This window comes from Mytilus edulis, unplaced genomic scaffold (assembly GCF_963676685.1).
Source record: "Mytilus edulis unplaced genomic scaffold, xbMytEdul2.2 SCAFFOLD_888, whole genome shotgun sequence".
In the NCBI taxonomy this organism is placed as follows: Eukaryota; Metazoa; Mollusca; class Bivalvia; order Mytilida; family Mytilidae; genus Mytilus; species Mytilus edulis.
The window spans coordinates 1-27,415 of NW_027269139.1; the positions used below are offsets into that span (position 1 = coordinate 1).

At 33.7% G+C, this 27,415-nt stretch overlaps 1 protein-coding gene across 1 annotated transcript; it reads right to left on the reverse strand.

The window, feature by feature from the left end:
* Positions 1–352: 352 nt before the first annotated feature.
* Positions 353–27,170, reverse strand: LOC139509589 (uncharacterized; the record flags this gene model as incomplete). The annotated part of the gene is given in 23 exon segments (XM_071296201.1): positions 353–514; positions 775–887; positions 1,427–1,499; positions 2,625–2,702; positions 3,028–3,159; positions 10,289–10,427; positions 10,919–11,072; positions 11,375–11,899; positions 12,463–12,679; positions 12,868–13,101; positions 13,580–13,680; positions 14,653–14,913; positions 15,144–15,337; positions 18,927–19,093; positions 20,274–20,318; positions 20,320–20,406; positions 21,537–21,712; positions 23,271–23,499; positions 23,531–23,758; positions 24,194–24,994; positions 25,087–26,056; positions 26,058–26,153; positions 27,143–27,170. Coding segments are annotated over 22 exon segments (5,157 nt in total).
* Between the last annotated feature and the right edge of the window lie 245 nt (positions 27,171–27,415).

A 27,415-nucleotide genomic window follows, 5' to 3' on the forward strand; every position in this document is an offset into this window, starting at 1 on the left:
AAATATATGTTTTGAACACAATTGACAAAAAATATATTTTGAAATGCATAAATGGTACATCAAAAAAGATCCAGATGCTTGTAATTTTGTGTTGTGCTCTTATCATACTTATCATTGGACACTGATTGAAGTAGATTGAATGTAAAATAGTAGTTCTATACTGCCTCAAACTTTAAGCTCCTTAATAAGGTTAAGACCTTGACATTGTGACCTCTAAAACTTAAAGCTAAATAGCACCCAATATTTCTCCAGGCCAAATGTTGACCATGTAGCTTTGTTAACTATAATAAGTGAAACTCAGTTTATCACAAAACAATATTGAAGGTGTATTATTACTAAATATACAGAGATACTAACCTTTATTATTTGGCTGTGTAGGTAGACAAGGTTTAGCCCTTAGCTGTTTCAAAATTTGTGTTGAAACTGGTCTAAAGAAATCAAGGATCTCATCTTCTACTGGAACAAACTGTAGAAAGTTTATCAGGGCCTTCATTCCAGTAAATTCTTTATGACTCTGAAAATGAAATTTACACCATTTAATAGCTTGAACTGGAAATATTGAGAATTTATGAGTATCTGTGTTCCTGACGGCCAGTATTGACTTAAGGATTCCTCACTTCTAAGACTAATGCACACAACCTGTGAAGGTTTAGAAAAATGTGTATAATATTATCTACGGCAGAAAGTTGTACTGAAAATACAGTAAAACTATACATTAAAATGACTATTTCATTAAATATTTTTTTTTTTTTACAACAGTGTAGTCTTTCTTACCTTGAAAACCTCTAGAGCTTCTAAGAAGAGTTTATGGATTTCATTTCTAATCCACTGATTCCATGCACTGTCTCTATCCACATCCTCTCTACTAGACGGAACATCAAAATCAGCTGAAAATGTATAAAATGTTACAAAATCTTCAAAGTATAAACCAAATTCTACCTTAAATTCAGGAACATTTTGAAAAATACCTTAAACTGCAGGGCTCCATGTTTTTTCTTCAATTTTGACATCTTAGTGAAAAACACGAACTTTGATTGAACCTACAAAAGTAAACCCCACTCTTAAAATTCAATTATATCCCCTTTCACAAGATGGACTGAGAAAATTTTACTTGGAGCACATCCCCATGTCATGTTCTATGACATGTGTAAAGTTGAATAATTTTCTTTCAACCATTTAAAAGGTGATACCTATTTAAGAGACTATTACAGCATATTGCAATATCGACGAAAGTACCCAGTAAGTTTCATTATCTCCCCTAAAGTATGTTCTACAAGCATGGAAAGTTTTATCAACATCAGTTGAGTCGGCAAAAGAAAGGTTGGACTTAAAAGGCACATGGATATACAGGGTAATGCCTTTAAACCATTCAAAAAGCTTTGATTTTGAAATAGGAGTTTAGAAACTCCCAGTCTCACAAACTTACCTTGAATTATAAATCTGAATCCATAGCTTCTCAGAGGCAGGAAAGCAAAAACAGGCTGTTTAGGGGGCATAACCTGTAAATATAAATTAGGATGTAAATTAGGATTTACCAACATAATACAAACATAACATTAAAAAATTTAAGACCTGACAAGCAAAACAGACTTTTAGTTTTAGTGACGTGTAGTGTTTTTCGTGTGATTTGTACCGATTATCAGGTTAGCTGCATGTTGATATCGTAAAATATCAGCTGCGAGACATAATATGAAGCTTTTTGTCGAGTGAGCGTAGCGAACGAGATCAAAAAACCTTCATATAATGTCAAGCAGCTGATATTTTACAATATCAATATGCAGATAATCTGATAATCGATTTATCGGGCTATATTTGCGTGTTTCAGAAGTGTTTTCTTTGTTTCACCAGCACACAAAAGATGACTTGATAAGTTCGGGTCAAAGTTATTAACGTCGGTTCAAATATTATGACGTCGCTGATATGTCCGGGTCAAAGTTATTAAGGCCGGGTCAATGTATTTGACGTCACAAAGACATGATACGGAATAATATTAAGACCTGAACAGAGTGATATAGACAGTGGGACGACCGATAAGATTTCATATCACCCTTTTTTCATTGCAAAATTTGGATCTGCTTTTTCAAATAAAATGCAGCTTGATATGACCCCAAAGACCAAACCCTGAACAATTGGGGCAAATATGGATAAGTAAGAAAAAGTATTGGATTTGACCCCAATTCTTAAATGGTTAGAACCATAACCTCTAAAATCAATTCTTACCTCCCTTTTTTGGTATGAAACCTTGTGGTACAACTTCATAGAAATCCATATACTGTAAATTCAGAAATATTGCATGCATTTATTATTGCGATTTTGCCCTTTTAGACTAAAATGCAATTTTAATTTTTGCGATATTGAGAAAAATCCTGTTAAATTCATATAAAGATTTCAAAATTACAGTTTAAATTATTGTGATTATGACCCTTTCATTTTTTCGCAATAATAAATCTTCACTATAATTTCTGAATTTACAGTACTTCATATAGCTACAACAACATTAAGAAACCATTCTAACAGAGTGAAGGACAATCTCTGTTGACTTTTCTTCACTTATCCTATCAAAAATAGGACTGATCTAATTGGGGGAAGGCCAAAGTCATCTCTGAAGATTCTCAATGACTTACCTTACTTAAAATGGACTGGTCTAACAGAGGGAACGCCAAAGCTATCTCTGTAGATTCCACTTCAACTCCAGATTTTGCCTACAAAAGAAGATTAAGAGTTGATACCTTTGCTTTATGATCAAGATTAACCAATGATGATAATACAGGTAGATAAGGGATAAGAAACTAGCAAATCATTTGGTAAAAGTTAGATTTTTAGACATAGCTGGACAGAAATTTTTGCATCTGGTATTAGTAAATAGTTCAGGAAAACCTGGTGAAATATTTTTGTAGAGGTATGAGTTAACAAAAGTTAAGCCATACATGGAGAGATATTTTTATACAGGTGCAAGTTGATGAAATTTAAGTCATACCTGGAGAGATATTTTTATAAAAGTGCTAGTTGATGAAACTTTAGCCAAACCTGGAGAGATATTTTTGAAGCATCCAACATTTTCTTGACGACCAGCCATCGGTCTGTTCCATTGTTGTGTTCTATTTCTACCACACCATTACCTATATCATTTCTCCTCATCACCTGGGACGAATTCTCTACCTGAAATTATATGTTCTTTGATCAATTTAACATGATTATTATCATAAATCAATAAAACCCTGTTGCCGATAAAGTGAAAATGGGAAACAAATATGTAACATATATATATATTGCACTTTCAAAATAAAAATAAATATTTTTCTAGAATACAGGAAGATTTCAAGTTTAAAAAAATATGCATGCATAAGAATAACAAGAATGTGTCCCAAGTACATGAATCCCACTCGCTCTATCATTTTCTATGTTTAGTGGACCGTGAAATTGGGGAAAAAAATTCTAATTTGGTATTAAAATTAGAAAGATCATGTCATAGGAACATGTGTACTAAGTTTCAAGTTGATTGGACTTCAACTTCATCAAAAACTACCCTGAACAAAAACTTAAACCTAAAGCGGGACGAACGGATGAACGAACGAACGAACCAACAGACCAGAAAACATAATGCCCCTCTACTATCGTAGGTGAGGCATAAAACAAGTTCACTTTTAACAAGAATGTGTCTATTGTACATGGATGTCTCGCCCACATTATCATTTTCTATGTTGAGTGGACGCCGGTGCAATTGGAGTAAAAACTCTTATTTCGTCATTAAAATAAGAATGATCATATCAAAGGGAACTAGTGTACTAAGTTACTAAGTTTCAACTTGATTGGACTTCAACTTCATAATCAAAGAGCAGAATGCTCTGAGGGATACGATTGCCATATAGTTTTCATTGACACATGTATAGCAGTTCTGCCAACTTTTCATTAAGCAAATTCGTGAGATTTGGCCAAAATAGAAAAGAGCAAAGTGGAAAAAAATAGATCTAAGGATACTGCTGCAAAAAAGCATGAACATGCGTGAGTCTCACGCATTTTTGGCAGCCCTGGCCTTGATAGTCCAAATAATTATGACGTCTCGAAAGGCTATTATATTTTTTTTCTTTGACGCCTTACTTCGACGTCGAAGTAAAGCTTCAAAGAAAACTAGAGGCTCTAAAGAGCCTGTGTCGCTCACCTTGGTCTATGTGCATATTAAACAAAGGACACAAATGGATTCATGACAAAATTGTATTTTGGTGATGGTGATGTGTTTGAAGTTCTTACTTTACTGAACGATTTTGCTTCTTACAATTATATCTATAATGAACTTTGCCCATTAGTAACAGAGAACTATATTTGGTAAAAATTTACATAAATTTACCAAATTAATGAAAATTGTTAAAAATTGACTATAAAGGGCAATAACTCCTTAAGGGGTCAATTGACCATTTAGGTCATGTTGACTTATTTGTAGATCTTACTTTGCTGAACATTATTGCTGTTTACAGTTTATCGCTATCTATAATAGTATTCAAGATAACCAAAAAACGGCAAAATTTCTTTAAAAATTACCAATTGGAGGGCAGCAACCCAACAACCAGTTGTCCAATTCATCTGAAAAATTCAGGGCAGATAGATATTGACTTGATTAACAATTTAACTTCTTGTCAGATTTGCTCTAGATGCTTTGGTTTCATAGTTATAAGCCAAAAACTGCATTTTACCCCTTTGTTCTATTTTTAGCCGTGGCGGCCATCTTGGTTGGTTGACCAGGTCACGCCACACATTTTTTAAACTAGATACCCCAAAGATGATTGTGGCCAAGTTTGGTTAAATTTGGCCCAGTAGTTTCAGAGGAGAAGATTTTTGTAAAAGATTACTTTAATTAACGAAAAATGGTTAAAAATTGACTATAAAGGGCAATAACTCCTAAACGGGTCAACTGACCATTTTGGTCATGTTGACTTATTTGTAGATCTTACTTTACTGAACATTATTGCTGGTTACAGTTTATCTCTATCTATAATAATATTCAAGATAATAACCAAAAACAGCAAAATTTCCTCAAAATTACCAATTCAGGGGCAGCAACTCAACAACCGATTGACCGATTCATCTGAAAATTTTAGGGCAGATAGATCTTGACCTGATAAACATTTTTATCCCATGTCAGATTTCCTCAAAATGCTTTGGTTTTGAGTTATAAGCCAAAAACTGCATTTTACCCCTATGTTCTATTTTTAGCGGTGGCGGCCATCTTGGTTGGTTGACCAGGTCACGCCACACATTTTTTAAACTAGATACCCCAAAGATGATTGTGGCCAAGTTTGGATTAATTTGGCCCAGTAGTTTCAGAGGAGAAGATTTTTGTAAAAGATTACTTTAATTTACGAAAAATGGTTAAAAATTGACTATAAAGGGCAATAACTCCTAAACGGGTCAACTGACCATTTTGGTCATGTTGACTTATTTGTAGATCTTACTTTGCTGAACATTATTGCTGTTTACAGTTTATCTCTATCTATAATAATATTCAAGATAATAACCAAAAACAGCAAAATTTCCTCAAAATTACCAATTCAGGGGCAGCAACCCAACAACCGATTGACCAATTCATCTGAAAATTTCAGGGCAGATAGATCTTGACCTGATAAACATTTTTATCCCATGTCAGATTTCCTCAAAATGCTTTGGTTTTTGAGTTATAAGCCAAAAACTGCATTTTACCCCTTTGTTCTATTTTTAGCCGTGGCGGCCATCTTGGTTGGTTGACCAGGTCACGCCACACATTTTTTAAACTAGATACCCCAAAGATGATTGTGGCCAAGTTTGGATTAATTTGGCCCAGTAGTTTCAGAGGAGAAGATTTTTGTAAAAGATTACTTTAATTAACGAAAAATGGTTAAAAATTGACTATAAAGGGCAATAACTCCTAAACGGGTCAACTGACCATTTTGGTCATGTTGACTTATTTGTAGATCTTACTTTACTGAACATTATTGCTGTTTACAGTTTATCTCTATCTATAATAATATTCAAGATAATAACCAAAAACAGCAAAATTTCCTCAAAATTACCAATTCAGGGGCAGCAACCCAACAACCGATTGACCGATTCATCTGAAAATTTCAGGGCAGATAGATCTTGACCTGATAAACATTTTTACCCCATGTCAGATTTGCTCTAAATGCTTTGGTTTTTGAGTTATAAGCCAAAAACTGCATTTTACCCCTATGTTCTATTTTTAGCCGTGGCGGCCATCTTGGTTGGTTGGCCGGGTCACGCCACACATTTTTTAAACTAGATACCCCAATGATGATTTTGGTCAAGTTTGGTTAAATTTGGCCCAGTAGTTTCAGAGGAGAAGATTTTTGTAAAAGTTAACGACGACGGACGACGACGGACGCCGGACGCAAAGTGATGGGAATAGCTCACTTGGCCCTTCGGGCCAGGTGAGCTAAAAATTATAATAGAATTCCAAGACGTCATAATTATTTGGACTATGGCCTTGAAGGCACAAAACTTTGCTCACTGCTTGGAGCAAAATAATCATGCTCGAACAAGAAATCAAGCAATTTCATTGGTTGATTTTCGAGTATGAGTACAAAAAAACTGACTCGAAAGTTTTATGACTGCAAGGCCTGGTACAGCTGGATAGTATTATTTTCAAAGCTAATTCAACTGCACATGCAAAGGTAATTTAGATCTGAATAGTCACTCAACTTTAAAAATAGCCAATCCCGGATGATACAAGTGTATGAGCAATGTACTTATTGTGTTTTATTTGTGTACTATCAATTTCAAGTTTACTTTCTACAGCAGTCACTGAGAGAGAGAGAGAAGGTATTTCACTTCATAGTCCGAGATTACTCTAATGTCCTACGGCTGATTTGCCAGACAAGCTGGGACCGTGGGGGACTTTTATGCTAGTATACTTAAATAGTCCCAGTCCCATATATTATATCAAATATTAATGGATGCCGATTTGACTTTTTCTATGGGTGCCGATTTGACCAGGTGCCGATTTGACTTGTACCCAGTAATCTCGGGACTATTCACTTCGTATCTTATAACCTTTAATTCTAGGAGGAACCCCATTTCCCAGTCCCATATATTATATCAAATATTATTGGATGCCGAATTGACTTTTAAATAGGTGCCGATTTGACTAGATGCCGATTTGACTTTTTCTATGGGTGCCGATTTGACTTGTACCCAGTAATCTCTGACTTTTCACTTCGTATCTTATCACCGTTAATTCTAGGAGGAACCCCATTTCTAACTCTTTATTAATTTCCTTTGGGTCACTGGGCATGAATCCTTCCGTACACACTCCTCTGTTTAAACTGAGATCGTTCTTAATATAATACGACTTTTATCGACATCTAAACGAGTTAAATTTTTCTTCAATAAATGGAAGTTTTTAACGACCTTGACTGGCTATACAGCCCTTGCACGGTCGGTAAGATTTTTCTTGACGATTTTGACGGGAAATACATCTGAAAGGGAGACAACTCGAAACGAAAATATGGAAGACTCCATTTCGGCTAAAGGGGTGTTTTTAGGTAAAACTTCATTGATTTTAATTTAAATGATGCATATGATTTTAAATTATGCAACAATATTAAACCCTCAATAGCAGGCAGACATAGAAAGAATCCAATGAGTTTCAAATTAATTAATAAGCGGGGATCCAGAACAACCACTCAATCTGATACCCCTTGAAATCAAGAAAACTATACGCATGCGCATTAATACATAAACAAACCCGTGACTTGCGATTTGGAACAAGAACGTTTATTTAAGTTATGATATGATGAATGAGTCTCAATTTCTTTATGAGAGTACAGTATCAGTTTCATAACGGTAAAATATAGAAAACTCCACTTCAGTTCTTATATGCCAGAAATAGAATTATCGGAATTCAAAGAACTCTCGCATTTATCAAAACTGGGGAATTCCCTCTGACGTGTTTCTAAATTTATAAAAACACTAAATATAAATACTGCTTAATTCTGATTTTCCATGTTGTTAAAAACACGCATATAAGTCAAGGGAAAATCAAACATGAAGATTATGAGAAGAACATTACAGGAAAGTTGTTTATGTTCAATCCTTTTGCTTGTTTTTACCTTTTAAAGCAAGACAATCATAAGAATCTGAGATGTTGCTCAATGTTTAGAATAAAATGGTTGACGTGAGGGAATGAGCCCTGAGTCAACGGTAAAAGTCTACAGATTGCTTGAAAGCAATTGTATCCCAAAAAACAACCTTGACCGTTAACAGTTAAATATTTGATTGGTTGTTGTTTGCTTTACGCCACATTAGTAAACAAGAGGCTCTCAAGAGCCTGAATCGCTCACCTGAATTTTTTTGGTTTAATCTCTCATCAATGATTATTTTGGCTTTTCAATTTATTTAAATGTTCTTGAAATCGTCCTATTCTCTTCAAAAGCCAAAAAAAAAATCAATTTCTCCTATGTTCTATTTTAGCCATAGGAGCTATGTTTCTTGACATACAAGGAAATGAAATATAAAATTTATACTAGATACTCTGAAACTCTGAAACTCATTTAGCCTAAGTTTGGCTGAAATTGATACAGCAGTTTCAAAGGAGAAGATTTTTTAAAGTAAGTCAACATGATGAACAAATTGTGAAAAAAGTTTTTAAAGGGCAATAACTCCTTAAGAGGTCAATTGACAATTTTGGTCAAATTGACTTATTTGTAGATCTTACTTTGCTGATCATTTTTGCTGTTTACAGTTTATCTTAATCTATAATAATATTCAAGATAATGACCAAAAACTGCAAAATTTCCTTAAAATTACCAATTAAGTGGCAGCAACCCAACAATGGTTTGTTTGATTCATCTGAAATTTCAGGGCTGATAGATCTTGACCTAATGAACATTTTTACCCCACGTCAGATTTGCTCTAAATGCTTTCGTTTTTGAGATATAAACCAAAAACTGCATTTGACCCCTATGTTCTATTTTAAGTAATGGTGGCCATGTTTTTTGACGGATCAAAAATCTAAGCACACACTTTTTGCAGGATAATCTAAAGAACAATCATGCTAAGTTTCATCCAAATCCATTCAGTAGTTTCAGAGGAGAAGATTTTTTAAAGTTAGCAAATATGATGAACAAATTGTGAAAAATTGCCATTAAAGGACAATAACCCCTTAAGGGGTCAATTGACAATTTTGGTCATATTAACTTATTTGTAGATCTTACTTTGCTGATCATTTTTGCTGTTTACAGTTTATCTTTATCTATAATAATATTCAAGATAATGACCAAAAACTGCAAAATTTCCTTAAAATTACCAATTAAGTGGCAGCAACCCAACAATGATTTGTTTGATTCATCTGAAAATTTCAGGGCTGATAGATCTTGACCTAATGAACATTTTTACCCCATGTCAGATTTGCTCTAAATGCTTTCGTTTTCGAGATATAAGCCAAAAACTGCATTTGACCCCTATGTTCTATTTTAGGTAACGGCGGCCATGTTTTTTGACGGATCAAAAATCAAAGCGCACACTTTGTGCAGGATACTCTAAGGAACAATCATGCTAAGTTTCATTCAAATCCATTCAGTAGTTTCAGAGGAGAAGATTTTTTAAAGTTAGCAAATATGATGAACAAATTGTGAAAAATTGCCATTAAAGGACAATAACCCCTTATTGGGGTTAATTGACAATTTTGGTCATATTAACTTATTTGTAGATCTTACTTTGCTGATCATTTTTGCTGTTTACAGTTTATCTTTATCTATAATAATATTCAAGATAATGACCAAAAACTGCAAAATTTCCTTGAAATTACCAATTAAGTGGCAGCAACCCAACAATGGTTTGTTTGATTCATCTGAAAATTTCAGGGCTGATAGATCTTGACCTAATGAACATTTTTACCCCATGTCAGATTTGCTCTAAATGCTTTCGTTTTCGAGATATAAGCCAAAAACTGCATTTGACCCCTATGTTCTATTTTAGGTAACGGCGGCCATGTTTTTTGACGGATCAAAAATCGAAGCGCACACTTTGTGCAGGATACTCTAAGGAACAATCATGCTAAGTTTCATTCAAATCCATTCAGTAGTTTCAGAGGAGAAGATGTTTGAAAAATTGTTAACGACGACAGACGACGACGACGACGTCGACGACGACAGACGCCAAGTGATAAGAAAAGCTCACATGGCCATTTAGGCCAGGTGAGCTAAAAAAGGCTATATCACAGCGATAGTTAAATTGTAAAACAGGATTTGAATATGAACACTTATAATAATTCTTATAATTAGTTATACTCAGTAAAACTGACCTTGTTATCAATAGTAATCTCTCTCAATCTGTGTAAGAATAGCAGTAAAGATGGATGAATGTCATTAAATCTGGCAGCTAATGATCTCATATGAATCTTCATCTCTTCTTTCAAAGGAAGGACTATCTTTGTTGTCCAACTGTAATAAACATCAAATTAGAAAGATAAGTTTAACCAAACATGACTTTGCATAATAAATAATTGAAAGTTTTTTAAATGTATTCTATGATTAGTTCTCAACTCCAAGGTCACCTTTCCAATAAGTTCAGTTTGTCTATTCTTGAGATGGATTTTTGTATACAGGTTTGACTAAAGTTGCAAAACTGACAAATAAAGACAGCACAAGCACAATACTCTGGTTCTAAAGATGAATATGTATGAAGGGCCTTTCAGATCACAATTTATCTTGCTACACATATGTGTAACAAAATGAATTATGACCAGAATGGCCCTTCATAGATATGGTGCTATTTATTGAGCTTTTTACAGAAACCATTTAGAGTTGAAAAAAAGTTCTAAATATCATTATAGCACTGATTCAAAATTAACTTATTACAATGTATCCAATGAAATTCAAAGAAAAAATGCATTTAAATTAAATAGTAAATGATAAAACAAATTATTGTATACCTTTCTCCTGTTTCCCATTTATCTTCTACCCAGTGTGGTAGAATGTATCCCATTGGTCCACTTAGTACATCAAAACAGATATGGTAGCCATTAGAATGTACCTCTGGTTTATCTGTCACTCGGAACACTGACTTGAACCCTATACCCTTTTGACCTGTTTAGAAAAATTTGATTCATTAACTTCATCTACATGTACCTTTAAATTCATACTTTTAAAGATGAAGAACATTCATTTCTATAAAATATTCAGGATGTACACAAGTATATGCATTTTTTTCACAACAACAAAAAGACCTTGAAAATATACAATGCATTTTCAAGGTTAAAAGTTGGGAAAGACAGACTATAGGACAGAGTTGAACTATTACTAGGTCTGCTTTTGCTTTTAGTGACACAAGTAAAAATCAGAAACAAGATGTAGATTATATATATTTAAAAATTTCTAAAGTGACATACCAATATATCCAAATTTGTGTTTTCCTTTTGTGCTCCTGCCAACATCACAAAGAGCTCGGATATTTTTCTCTACAAAACCACTCTCATTGTTGAGGGCAATCACTCCATCCGTCTGCATAACAAATTTCACAGACGCCATCTGTCCATTTCTAGCTAAGAATTCTGGGTAATCATTGTCATCTGCATTCTGTATCAATTCCAACACAAAGTGAGTATCTTTACTGTACAAATCTTTTGATAAACGATCCAAACTTCTACCAAGTCTCTCATCTTGAACTCTTTTCAATCTTTGTCCATCTTCATTTAATTCTATTCCGATACCAAACTCTTCTTTACGAATAGTATTTACAACTTTCTCGCAGGCATTTGATTGTTGAGCTTGAGCCTCTTCTTCAGTGATGATTTCCATATCTGAATCGTCTGTTTCTACTGCAGCTGTTTTATCTTTTTCTTCTTCTGTTTCCTTGGTTTCTGACGTAAGTGTCTTATTGTCCTCGTCATCTACTTCATCAACTATTTTAAATTCTGAAACAGAAATTATCAATGCTAACACAAAAACAAAAGCATTAATGCCACATGTATTTTAAAGTAAGCTTGATCAATCAACTTTTAATTCACTCCAAAAAAACTAGATCCTCAAAACTTGGTCACTAAATTTCTTTAAGATATCCTGGTAACATAAACACTTCAATGATGACCACTTCTCCTTTGTAAACTTTTCAATTAAGATACAGGCATGACTAACTGTACCAATTATGTGTCCTTTACAGTTTTGTAATTAGATGAAAGCAATGTCTTCTCCAAATTTTTTGGGTGGTAATTTTAAAATCCACACTTCAATCATAGTAAAACCAGTAAAATTGGAGCATTAAAAATGTAAATTCTGATACATCAGCACTGGTGTTGGTGAAATATAGTTACCCTATAAATTGTTATTCCATTTTTTTAAATGCTAAGTGTATGGGTTTTTTTTTTTTTTTACAGTGCTTGAGTTTGTATTAGTTTTATTCTGTCCATTTTGCCTTATTTCTAATATATCTGATAATAAACCAGACTATAATATGATCTTGTTATTATGATTTCACTACCTGCATCCTCAATATCAGGTTCTGTCTGTGTGTCCTCGTCACCAGTTGATAATTCAACCACTACTGATTCTTCTTTTTCTTCTATCTCCTGTTTAGTCTCTTTCTTAACAACTGATGCTTTTTCCATTGAAACTATCTGAACATCATCATCTTCTCCATCAGACAGAATGGAACTAAGGGAGGCTATTGATGCTACATCACTGTCGTCATCACTTTCCTTGTAAAAGCATAAATTTTCAATATCAAATTTTTTGTCTGTTATTATTTTGTTTTCTACATCAGATATTGACTAAATACCAAAGAAATTAGAAATGTTACGTAAAGATCACCCAAAGAAGCATGTCTATATCTATGGATGCCCTCAAAAGTGACAACTACATTACAAAAATTTAGTATGTTACAAACCTCTCCGTCATTATCATCCAAAACAATCATTTCTGCCTCCTCCTCAGGTATGATTTCTACATCTGTCATCTTTATCTGACATTTCTGTTGTATCTGACTCGTCCATTCTCCTACCCCTAACATACATCCTAGTTCCTGTAGTCTGTTACTGTCGTCTGCTGTCTGACATGCTGATAACAACAAAAACTTGGATTTAGATGATCCTACCACCTGGCCTAATGGCTCCAAAAATATCTGAAATGGATGAAAAATCATATTGGTAAAAATATGAATAACATAACTTTTCCTTATATATTTTCTGACTATGTTCTACAGATTTGAATGAATGTTATATTTTCATTACAAAACCACTTTATAATAGGGGATAGATATCATAAAGTTAAAATTTCACTTTCTCTCACAAAATCAAGATTTATCTATTTCTAGCTAATTTCATAATAAAAGTGGTATTTAAAACTGAGAGTTATTGTTGCATTTCTATCTCACTCATATAATACACTTTTCCTTTTTTTATAATTTCAATGCAGATACTCTGAACACAAAAAGTGCAAAACTTTATTTATCGATTAGATATACAACAGACCTAAATGTTGTTAAAGCTTCATTTACAATAAATAGCTTGACAATTTATGTTGCAATTTACTTTATTATAGGATTAAACGCCTTTATAAAGGAATTTATTGGTGTATACAGTTTCCTGATGAAATTTTACCTGATTGGCTAATGACACACAAGTTTTAACAGGTAAATTAACCAGACATGCCAGGACAAACTGAACAGCTGCATCTGTACGGTTGTCTGATTGTGGTGCTCCTAAAATTAAGGAAAAAGTTAATTCTTATTGCTACTGTCTTGAGCCATGAGACTATGTATCTTGGCCTGTTTTCATGACTAAATTTGATAGTAAGTTATACTTAAAAATTCATGATAATGGCTGTTACTTTACTTTTAATGTTTAATTCATGAATCTGGTATTGAGGAATGTACTTCAAAATAATAACTTACAATAAGACCAATATGCTGCTTTTATAGGCATTCAAATTCTGTATAAATTTCTTTCTTGCATTGCACAAAATTTTGTCCCCTTATATAGTTGTTGTAAATCATGCACAGAAGAGAACCTTAACTTAACGTGGCATTGTTTTATATCCAACATTGTTTACTTTTAACATTATCTTGTTCTTGAGTCATCAATACAAATTCATACAGTTTAGACATCTTTTTTATAACATATGCAGTTTTAGCAAAACCACTTTACAATATTGGTTGCCGTGACCAGGATAGGATGACTAAGCTAAAATCTATTCGAGCGGGACACAGAAGCACAGTTTCTAGGATTTAAGAAGATTTGATGAGAGTAGTGAATCAGAAGAAAAACCAGAGGTGGACGAGTTGGAAACAATTCTTGATACAAGGAGGGAAATTCAAAAGCAAGATATTCTAAAGGATTTTGCTTTTCCCTCAATGTATCAAGAATTGTTTCCAACTCGTCCTCTTCCATTTTTTCTTCTGATTCAATAGTATCCTTGACATTGTTGTACAGCCACTAATATTGAAGAGTTGAATGGTATGATTTTATATCAACAAGTTAAGTACTTTGAGCTTTATTCTATCAAGATCGGGATCACTGGAAAATTTCAACTCATCCCATATTTCCAGTCAACCAATTCCAGACAACAAGAGTTAACTGTACTTTGAGCTTTATTCTATCATCAAGGTATTACTTATTATATGGTACAGTGTATTATTGTTTTGCTTGTACTTTATAGATTCATGTAAACCTACCAGGTAGACTGTCATTAGTATCAGCAGCATGCATTGTAAACAATTGAGATTTCATCTGGTTTGCTATGAGAGCCAGCGGGGAATTCTTCATCCCTTTATTTGCCACAATTAAAGACATCAATTGCCCACACACATTTCTGGGGTTCTTTTGCATTAGGGCCTCCTCAAACAATTCTGTGGAAGTTTGGCTGGTCAACTTCAGTAAAACTCCTGGTGTTGTTTCCAAGGCAGCAATATGGTATGTAAATAATTTTTTACCACCTTAAATCAAAAAAATCTTTCATAATCAATATCAATTCATGTAATTTAATTTTAAACAAAAACACAAACTAGTAAAGCATATAGAGTTGAATGTGGTGATCGAATTTCATTTTACATCTTACTATAAGTACCAAGACGAATATTTTAGTATTATCAACTTTAATCAAGATATATTAAACTGTCATATTTTAGGTCAAACTTGACTTTTTATCAATAAGTTTTTGACTGACCATCAACAGGAAGAGTATTTGTTCCTCCATATTTCTGAATAAAATCTTTCAGTTTGCCCAGTTCTGGTTCAAACACAAGGGACCAGTGGCTCCATATCTCCATATCTTCTAATAGTGGGCAATTATGTAGGCAGGCAAGGGCAGCTTCTCTGGTTTGATGGCCTAACATTCCTATCTTTGTTTCTTGACTTTTCCTGAAGAATAAAACATAAACAATGAATTCAAATATTGTTTGCCCTTGTGATAACAGAGGTATATCATAATAACAATTATTTTTACTGGTAATAAATTGTAAAACACAGAGATATGTCTTGCCTATCAGCATAAAATTCAGAAAAAGACAATCTAAAGGACATTAACATTGCTTATTAATTCGGTCACTGGACCATGATCTAGTCGGCAGCGCCTGAAAATGGTCACCAAACTGAGATGTAATGCAATATAACTTTATAGAAAATTTGTTGTTCATTGTTAATAGAAACTTTCCTGTCAATATTACTCAAGCAAAAATACTTAACATTGAAAATAACTAATTAATTTAGTCACTGGACAGGCGCGTAGCAACCTGTACGCAAAAACGCAGTTGCGTACACATCGAAAATTTGAAAAAAATAAAAATATGGTAAATCTAGTAAGAATAAATCTTAAGTAATAGAATTAATTATAAGATGTTATAAAAATATGTTAATAGTCACTTTGTAACTATATTCCGTTCCGGAAACTAGTTTTCTCTTTACATTTTCGGGACCAGCATCGTGATTGTGCTGCTGATGCAAACAATTAAAATAGCTGAGTCCTATGGGTTTCAGAATACAATAAGTGCGTCTACTATGCCTCCTTACCCTGACATCTTTTCTGAAGATTTCAAAATGACTGATGAAATAAAACGTGATGTTTTATTAATTAAGGGTAATATTTTTGCAACCTATATTCGCGGGGTTTTTTTTTTTGACAATCAACGAGTTTTTTACTTTTTTATTTTATGTTCGGTCATGCAAGATGGGTGCCTCGTTCATTTAATTATACGTGTCTTGAGATTTAAAGTGCTTATTCTCCATGTGCAAAATTTAAAGTGATTGTTTTCCTTGCTTTGTAAAAATAAAAGACTCGATTTTGGAAATTGATAAAAAGAACTCAGATTTAGTTTGAAGCTTTTCCTTGTAGATTTTGGGACTTCAAAAGTATTTATATACAAATGTATAGTTAAAGGTTTCCAAACTATGATGTTATAAACAAGGATTTATACCCAGGAATCTTTAAAATACTTAACATATATGCATGTATGTCGGTCTGGACGGCAACGATAGAACAATCTTTCAGTACCATGAGACGACTAAAGAAATACAATGAAATCCATTCGTTTATCTGGGCTTGTTCTATTGAACATATACCACGAAAAACAAATTTCAACAGACACGGTTTTGGATAACTGGAAAGGAAATGGTCATTGACTTTCAGAACTAACTTTGAGAATTAAAAGCTAAAAGAAAGACTGCTTGTTCGCTTATAAAATAAAACATAGAGAAATGTGATTCGATTAATATATGTATTTTCTCAATAAAAAAATAGAAATTTGGATTTTCTCAGTGAATGTATATTGGGTTGAGACTGATTAGGTAGCCGAATTAAAATATATGATGGCGGCACTATATATTTTAATTGTTACCTAATATATAAATAAGCGTTACCCACTACACCATTATACACATCAGTAGTTTTTTTCTAATTTTTTTTCCAAATTTAATTATTTTCAAAAGTTGACTTGTTACTCATGAAAATTAGATTTCTGTGAGGTCATTTTCAGTCCCAGGAATTCACGAGAATTCAGGATTTTGCACCATTTACTCTAGAGCTTCTGGGGGCCTTGAGCGGCCTCCAGACCCCACGCCATATGACTTCTTTCCCCGGCATTGCGTACACATCATTTTGGCCTAGCTATGCCACTGCTGGACCATGTTCTAGTGGGAGGGCCTCAAAATAGTTGTCAAACTGATATGTACTCAGGGCTCACACTACTTCAAAATTATAGGGAGAAGTGACTTCTCTTTTTGAAACTGATAGGGAGAAGTGGTGAGATTTAAAAGAGAAGTGCTCATTAGCGCGGTGCGCTACAATGTTTGGATTTTACTATAGTATAAAGGGTCATATGTAAATAATGTTCTTTTTATATTATTCAATTCATATCTGAGTATACAATTAAAGTAACATTTTAAATTAAAAGTTGTTTAAGTTTTACTAAATTTTTTGTGAGAAACTACCAACTAAATATTTAATATCTAGCACTAAAAAAAAAAATTTTTTATTTCAAAAAATGTAAAGAAATTATGATATATCAATTACAATTTAATTCAAATCTATCTTGTATATGAAATTCAGTGTTTCTCATCAAAAAATATAAAAGTTATTAAGCTGGGCCATAATATAATTAATAGTCTCAGAGTTAAGCAACTTTGAAACAATCCATAAATAAGAGGCTGTCACAATGACAGCAAACCGGATTTATTAACATTTATTTGTGTCCTGGCAATATCACAAGAACCATTACTGATGAATGGTGAAAGTAAAAATTGTCAATATCAAATTTGACCTCCATTTTGTCATCAGTATCAACATATTAAAATTTGAAAAGCTTAGATTGAATGGTTCATGCGTAAATGCAACAACGTAAATGGAAAAACCATTTTACGATCTTTCAAGAACCATAACTCCTGAACGGTAAAAGTCAAAATCGTCATTATTGAACTTGACCTCTATTTTGTCATCAGTAACAACATATTAAAATTTCAAAAGCTTTGGTTGAATGGTTCATGAGAAAATGCACGGACATGACGGGAAACACCATTTTTCAATCTTTCAAGAACCATAACTCCTGAACGGTAAAAGTCAAAATCGTCATTATTGAACTTGACCTCCATTTTGTCATCAGTAACAGCATATTAAAATTTCGAAAGCTTTGGTAGAACAGTTCATGCATAAATGCACGGACACGACTGGAAACTCCATTTTTCAATCTTTCAAGAACCATAACTCCTGAACGGTAAAAGTCAAATTCGTCATTATTGTACTTGACCTCCATTCTGTCATTAGTAACAATATATTAAAATTTGGGAAGCTTTAGTAGAACAGTTCATGCGTAAATGCACGGACACGACTGGAAACTCCATTTTTCAATCTTTCAAGAACCATAACTCCTGAACGGTAAAAGTCAAAATCGCCATTATTGAACTTGACCTTCGTATAGTTGTCAGTAATAACATATTAAAATTTTTAAAGCTTTGGTTGAACGGTTCATGAGTTAATGCACAAACAACATTTGATTGCCGCCCGCACCGCCCGACCGGCCACCTGCCCGGCCGCCCGCCGCACATCCCCAAATCAATAACCGACATTTTTGTCACAAAAATCCGGTTAAAAATATAGGGAACTAAAAAAAAGCGAAGTGACGGTCGGGAAAGCGACTTCTTCGCCCAAGTCGCCTGGAAGCGTGAGCCCTGGTTCTGATAGTAATGCAACTTGATATCAAATACCAATGATCTATCAAACTAAATTAAGCAGAAAACTTAAAAAGTGTTGATGTTATCATCAGAGCCCAAGCAGGAGCTGGGAAAGCAATTCCTATGTGTTACTTTCTGCGACTTTCATCACAAGCAGGACAATAAAACTAGGTAGTGAACTAAATTGATGTGCATCTTCAACAATGGCTATATTTATACCATAAACAATATTTTCTAATATTGAAAATTTTACAAAGCAATCCTTTACATCATTTCTAAATGTGAATACCTGACATCAGTTCCCATGGCAACTTCAAACACCAATGAGTGTTCCTGATATTGATGTTGACCTGGTTTCTTTGATGCTGTCATCAAATTGGTTATCTTCCCATAGCCTAAATGTTTGGTCTCCTTTACATTGAACTGGTTACACAAGGCTGCATTTATATCTTCTTCCTGAATAAGTAAAAAGAATGAAAATCATTACAATAGTTAACCTTATAAACAGTCAAACAAATACAATGGATTTCCCAAATCAACTACTGTATATACCCGGTATGTACGCAATATAAAAATGTAGCAAATATAAATTGTGAAACTGGAAACTCTTCATAAGGGAGGAGGTCTTTGATGTACGGGAATTGTGGCCCTTATAATCGAAATAATCTTTTGTGAGTAAAAAAAATTGCATTTAATGAATGGCTATTATTCATTTTGATTTTATGGAACCATAAAATTAATTAATTTTATGGTTCAATAAATTCAAATTATATTATTGCCATTCATTATAAATAAATTTCTATCATAAGTAAGGCTCAAAATATATTATTTATATTAACAATAACAACGTACACAACATGTTGGCGTATAAAAACACAACGTCAGAGTGGGCATGTCGCCATAAAAATTGACAACATTGAAAATAAAAGTAATACTTTTAACCAATCAGAAGACAGTTAATACACCAAATTTATTTATAAGAGAGTTACTCCAAAATATGACCCCAAAAATTCTCTTCAGAGATCACCTCCCGTTTTAATGTCTATATGTGACCTATAATGGAGGTGGTCTCTAGTCCTGATAATTGATGTAATCTCAGGTTAAACAAGAATGTGTCCATAGTACAACGGCTGCCCCACTCGCACAATCATTTTCTATGTTCAGTGGAACGTGAAATTGGGGTCAAAACTTTAATTTGGAATTAAAATTAGAAAGATCATATCATAGGGAGCATGTGTACTAAGTTTCAAGTTGATGTAACTTTAACTTCATCAAAAACTACCTTGACCAAAAGCTTTAACCTGAACTTCGCACTATCATTTTCTATGTTCAGTGGACCATGAAATTGGGGTCAAAACTATATTTTGGCATTAAAATTAGAAAGAACATATCATGGGGAACATGTGTACTAAGTTTCAAGTTGATTGAACTTCAACTCTTCAAAAACTACCTTGACCAAAAACTTTAACCTGAAGTGAACGGACGGACACACAGACAGACGAACAAACGCACGGACAAATGAGGCACAGACCAGAAAACATAATGCCCCTCTACTATCCTAGGTGGGGCATAAAAATTGTGGCTGTACAGTAGAAGATCTTCTCAAATAATTACCAGTCTTTTCTTAAGTACTTACCAAGTCCTTTCCACATTGTATACACTGATGGATAAAGCTGAGTACAATCTGTATGAGAAGGTTTGTAACCACTATCTGAATCACTACTACCTGTCCCTGAACCTACTGATGTTCCCCCAATCTCCTCTAGAGTCTGAAATTAACATTAAATAACAGTATACAATACAAACTGCTACCTGTCCCTGAACCTACTGTTGTCCCTCCCATCTCTAGAAACTGAAAATAACAGTATACAATATAAACCACTATCTGTATCACTGCTACCTGTCCCTGAACCTACTGATGTTCCGTTCCCCCAATCTCCTCTAGAACCTGAAAATAATATTAATAACAGTATACAAACTGCTACCTGTCCCTGAACCTACTGATGTCCCTCCGATCTCCACTAGTACCTAAAAATAACATTATGTAATAGTATACAATACAAACTGCTTAGGAGAAGAATCTTTTAAAATTTACTACAGAAAATAGAATGGAAGAACATATAGTTGCTTAATCCATTGCCAGAAGTCGTCAAAGGCATTATGACCTACAGTACACCTGTTATTACACCAACGTAGAATTATGACACACATCTACTGCAGCTTGTGAAGGGTATTAAAAATCTTCATTTTTATAAGAGATCAAAGATTTCTACTGGGAGGATGCACAAAGCTTCTTTTAAGTAATTTATGTAACAATCATTATAAGGGTCTATTAAATAATAGGAGAAGAATCTTTAAAAAATTTTACTACAGAAAATAGAATGGAAGAACATTTAGTTGCTTAATCCATTGCCAGAAGTCGTCAAAGGCATTATGACCTACAGTACTAGTACACCTGTTATTACACCAACGTAGAATTATGACACACATCTACTGCAGCTTGTGAAGGGTATTAAAAATCTTCATTTTTATAAAAGATCAAAGATTTCTACTGGGAGGATGCACAAAGCTTCTTCTAAGTAATTTATGTAACAATCATTATAAGGGTCTATTAAAAAATTCCATTAAAATGGCCATTACAAAAGGCAAACCAGACATTTCTTCAAAAGATGCGTGATAATAATCATAATTTAAATTCTAACTTTCTTACTTCAGCTGATCCATTTACACATAAGGCTATAAATTACTGCCCAAAGGCAAAATAAACCTTTTGATTCAACTTGATATTAATTCATAACAGTTTCTAAAAGTAGGCTAAGAAAAAGTGTGAAAGAAGGACATACATTAGATAATGGTAAACCCTGTCTCCACTGCAAAGAGCTGAGGTATAAGTACTTACCCCTTTTGCCTCTTGTAAGGTAAAGTGTAGAAATCTTCCATAACCTAATTCAGCAAATGATGGGAAACTACATTCCTCTGTGATCTTTTCCTCAATCTTGTCCAGTAATGAGAGATTCAAAGTTCCATGTTGAAGACAACGGTCAAGGTACTTCTTCAGTAAGTTTAGAACAGTAGCTACCAAATAAAAGAAAAAATAATTTTTAGGACAAAATATTTAAAATATGCTATGGAAACATATGTATAAAATACAAGAGTGCACACACTGAAATGTCTCGCCTTCTTTACTAATCATTGATATTATGTTGATAGTCCTAAGTATAAAGCTTTATTACAACTGTCACATAAACTTAACATTAACCAAGATAGCTAAACAAAGACCAATGAACCATGAAAATGAGGTCAAGGTCAGATGAACCATGCCAGGCAGACATGTACAGCTAACAAAGCTTCCATACAACAAATATAGTTGACCTATTACTATATTACTTATAGTTTAAGAAAAATAGACCAAAACACAAAAACTTAACGCTGTGCAATGAACCGTGCAATTGAGGTCATGGTCAAATAAAACCTGCAGGACTGACATATATAGATCATAATATATTTCAATACACCAAATATAGTTGACCTTTGGCATATATTAAATAAAAGGACCAAAACCTAAAAACTTAACTTTGACCACTGAACCATGAAAATGAGGTCAAGGTCAGATGACATCTGCCAACTAGACATGTACACCTTACAATCATTTCATACAACAAATAAAGTAGAGCTATTGAATAAAGTATGAGAAAAACAGACCAAAACACAAAAACTTAACTATAACCACTGAACCATGAAAATGAGGTCAAGGTCAGATGACACCTGCCAGTTGGACATGTACACCTTCCAGACACCAAATAAACTAGCCCTATTGCTTATAGTATCTGAGATATGGACTTGACCACCAAAACTTAACCTTGTTCACTGATCCATGAAATGAGGTCGAGGTCAAGTGAAAACTGTCTGACAGGTATGAGGACCTTGCAAGGTACGCACATACCAAATATAGTTATCCTATTACTTATAATAAGAGAGAATTCAACATTACAAAAATTCTGAACTTTTTTTCAAAGTGGTCACTGAACCATGAAAATGAGGTCAAGGACATTGTACATGTGACTGACGGAAACTTCGTAACATGAGGCATCTATATACAAAGTATGAAGCATCCAGGTCTTTCACCTTCTAAAATATAAACCTTTAAAGAAGTTAGCTAACGCTGCCGCCGTAGCCGCCGCCAGATCACTATCCCTATGTCGAGCTTTCTGCAACAAAAGTTGCAGGCTCGACAAAAATTAATTCAGACTTCACCAGTGATGTTAGAATATACACAATACTGTTTGAAACCTATCACATGACAGCAGTATAAAATTTCACTGTCATGATGACTTTTAAAATAATAAGAAATAGTTCCAGCACATATAAATGCTTTCCAACTCTTTCACAATTCATCACCACTTTTATAAAGATTGAAGGCAAGTTTTAATTATATACCTCATTGTAATGTACAGCAATGAAAAATATTGATTCATGATCCAAAATTCTTACATCCACTTTTAAAAACCAAAACTAAGGAATAGTACTTCTATTGGTTAACATGGTGCTTTTTTGCATATATCTGAACAAATAAATTGTTACTGTAACAAAGTTTTTTACATCCCTGAATTAACATCCTGAACATTTTAATTACCTTTAGATGGTTTAACTCTCTCCTCCTCCGCCACTATTTCAACCACACTCTCTTCTTCATCATTTGGTGCCAATATTTCCAAGGCAGACTCCTCAAGTACAGAATTGCTGACACAAATAGCCAGATGAAACAAAGTTCTGGCCATCACATCATCCTTCACAGTATCAAGAAAAGTAGATACTGCATTTTTAATCTTCAGCTGACGTTTTCTCTCTTGTTTTGATTTTTTGTCTGGTTTTGTGAATCTGTTGAAGGTTCATCAATTGACATTATAGGTGAAACTTCTGAAATATTTCTTTAATGGCCATTTCAGGAGAAAGTCTCATATAATGGTTTCTAACTTCCCATGTACCGTCAGTTGTAGTGTGCATGACTGTCATTCTGAATTTCTGTAAAACTGACTCAATGTCTTTCTGTAATTGATCTTTGAAACCTTCAGTTACCATTCTTCTTGTCTGACCAGTGTGTCTCTGTGCTGTCTTCAGTACCTTTAAGTACAGTATTATAATTTATAAGCAATTGAAAAATTTAATAAACAAATGGTCATGACCTTCACTTGGATTTCTAATTTTTACTACAGATACATTTTGTGCGTAATTATCTTTTAACAATAAAATTTCAATTGTACAACAAATTGAGATGTCGGCACAAAATCAAACTGACATAACCTCATTAAATGTGTGCCTATATACCAAGAAGGGGCTATTTTGACTATGTGTATTTTTGTTGGAGTCTAGCTTTGGAGGTTGTTGAGGTCTGTTGTACTGTGCAATACTTTTGATAATTTCTGGTATTCTTTTTAATATGTAAAAATTCACAAAACCTTATCTAAACTGATGGATAATACTCTCATTAGCAATCATACCACATCTCCTTATTATTTTTTTTCATATATATAAGACTACTAACAGTCAAATACAAACCTGTACTCCTAATACAAGACTTCTAATTCTAACACCAAGCTGGAAAGCATCCTCAGCGTCATACTGGTCCACAAGATATTCCATGAAATCTTGAAGATCAATTCTGTCAGTCCATTTCTGCTTCTTAGTTAAATAATTCCTTAAATGCTCAAGAACATCTAACGTTGTAATTTCAGGAATTTCTTCTATATCCGTTGGAAATTTGAACATCTGATATATAATTGGTAGTCTTTGTAATGGACCCAAGTTCAACTTGTTAAAATCAGATTTACCTGGTGCATATTCTTTCAAGCAATCTTTTAGTTCATGAAGTGTACAAATTGTTCTGACCTTGAGAAAGGCCTGGACATAAGCATTGATCTTTGCCATTATTCTATTATGTTCATGCACACACCCAATTTGGTCAATAAAACGAGGCCCTATTTCCATTAAGTTTCTTACATGAAATCTCTGCAAAAGTAATTTTTCAATTCTCTCCTGTGATACATAGCTATTGGATTCTGCTATAATTTCAATACATTCTTGGGCACAGTTTTCAACTTGCTCTGTTGTTGGTCTTTGATATCTATTCATCCTTCTCATTGGTGCTACATTTAATTCTTTTTCTTCAAACCTCTTTTTATTAATTGGTCTTGCGTTTGCATGTAAAGACTCATACGATGCTGGAGCATCAATTGTTGGTTGTAAATGACTTTGACTAGGCTGAATGTAACCTTCCATAGAGTGGTCTTGTCCTCTACTGTTGGATAGTGATCTGTCTCTGCCCTGTCTTTCTAACGATCTGTTTCTGCCCTTTTTGCCCTCTCTGATTTATTGTACAGATTGTGGATGGTCCAGCTGCGTCTTTGAAAGTGCTCAGAGAAAGGAAGTTTGGGGTATCAGCAGTTAAATCAATAACGCTCTCTACCTGTTAAGTCAATAACTGGTTTCTGTGGTATATCTGTGGTAGAGTCCATCTCTTCTTCTTGTTTAATCAACTGGTTCCAAGTCTGAACTGGACATTTACGTTTCAAATACCCTTCCTGAAATTTTGGTTTCACTCGAAACTTTTTTTTCCTGCCACCTGGTGTAGGTATAAATTTTTCAATGGCATCAGGAAATTTCTTTCCTACCTGACCAATTCCATAACCAGCATGTTGAACAAATGATGCACTGTACTTATTCCTATATTGCTCACGTAATTGCTTTTGTTTCAATGGTCCAGTCTTTGTTAGTATATCAACTATTCTCATCTTTATCAAATTATTGGAAATAGTGTTTGGTCCATTTAGATTTTCTTCTTCTGAATCGTCTGAATCTGAGTCATTTCCAGGTTCAGAGGAGTCTCCCCATCTAGCCACATTTTGTTCAACCCTATTTATCTCTGGCCCAGGATACTTGACCACAGGAGGTGGAAGAAGAGAAGGTATTTGACCTGGTGTTCTAAATCCAGGCATCCTTGGACCCACGTTTCCAATTTGATGAGCTAAAAAGGCATTAGATGCCATCTGTGGTGCTGGCTGAGCTGGGCTCCCAAATGGTATATATGAATCATTACTTAGTCTACTTGATGGCATACTCATCAAAGGCTGTATATGTACAGGAGTGGCTACATAGACTTGAGAGGATACTGGACCAGAAGTACCTGGTGGCATGGACCTCATTGCTCTCTGTTGTACCTCATTATTGGACTCCCAGGAAAAATTGTGATTCAAACAGATATATGTTTTACCATCTCTTTTCTCTTCATGTACCATATCCACAAATAGTCCAAAAATAGCATCCATAGACCCCACTCTGAATTCAGAATTGCTTAATCTTAGTGCTGTCTTTGTCATAAGAAGCGGCCAGACATTAACTTTTAAGATCCCATCTGAGTATTCCACGCAGAAGTTTATAAAGGTCCCTTTTCAACTCCTGCCTTTTCTTTTGAGTTTCAGGTGGGATAAAAGGCATGATGTAGTTAGGATATATAACTCACCTAAAAAAAGGGATATTTGAGTTAAATACAACAGTAAGTTAATATTGCAATTTGTGATGTTACATAATTATTGGAAATTAGAAATTATTGCAAGAATTTCCTATATAGCGATTTTTCAAGAATGAATAAAAATTTGAGTTAATCATTTTGATTTAAAAAAAAAATCTGCATGCAGATTTATGTATTTATAAGTTATCAGAACATGAGTTCTTATTACAATACTAACCCTGTGGCAAAGTTTATTTTATTACATCACATTGATGACAGTAAGAACCTAGTGTTAAATGACACCATTTTCATTGATTAACCTCCTGTCAATCAGAGAATTTTTTTCTTAAATAAATGGAGAATGTGTTCATGGAACATAGATGATGTCCCTGCTTGCATTTAACATGTTTAAGATTTAAAAAAGGACATAACTCGAATTCAATATAAACTGTACATGTGATGCCACCCAATCCAAACTTAAATTGTATTGTGGTGATAAGCATTGTGTTCATGGTGTTAGTCTATCTAAGTCAAGAGAAACTGGTTCTCCACTTACATTTAATTGTTTATGTACAACAATGTAACCTTGCCACAAACTTCACAGGATATTGTCAGGTTTTTCATTTATTTTGATAATTAGGAAGAAAACACGTGCATCAGTTAATTAGTTTATGAGCATTATTAATTTCGAAGAGCTTGATTTATGAAGCACTATAAGAGAAGATAGAAGAAAGATCTTTTTGTCAATAAACGGCAAAAAGCTTGAATCAACACCTTTTCAAACAATGTTTACATCTGATGTTCAACATTTTTTCTCTAATTTCTACTAACCCAACAATAACTTTTTATATTCATTCACAGAAAAAAAAACATCATATTGTGTCTAACCCCTTTTTATTCAGTCCTGAAGAGCCTTTATATCACTTTAGATATCAAACAGGTAATTTGTTATAGCCATAGAACACATAATCTTTATAAGTCATTATCCAATTAGCTCTTACCTGGTCAACAACAGTTAGAAAAGGTGGGAACAAATATATGTGTATATCAATAACTGCTGCACATGTTTACCATTAAACTTGCATCTGAAAAGAAAACATTAATATTTACTGTATAATTACCTGTACAAAGCCATAATTAAACTCAGGACGTGAAACTAAATAAATATTTATATATTTCTTCTTTCACTTTTACTTTCAAGGAAATACTCAGATCATATGATCATATAAATGACAAAGGCTAACATACATTGTAAACTACTTTGAGTCGCTCAC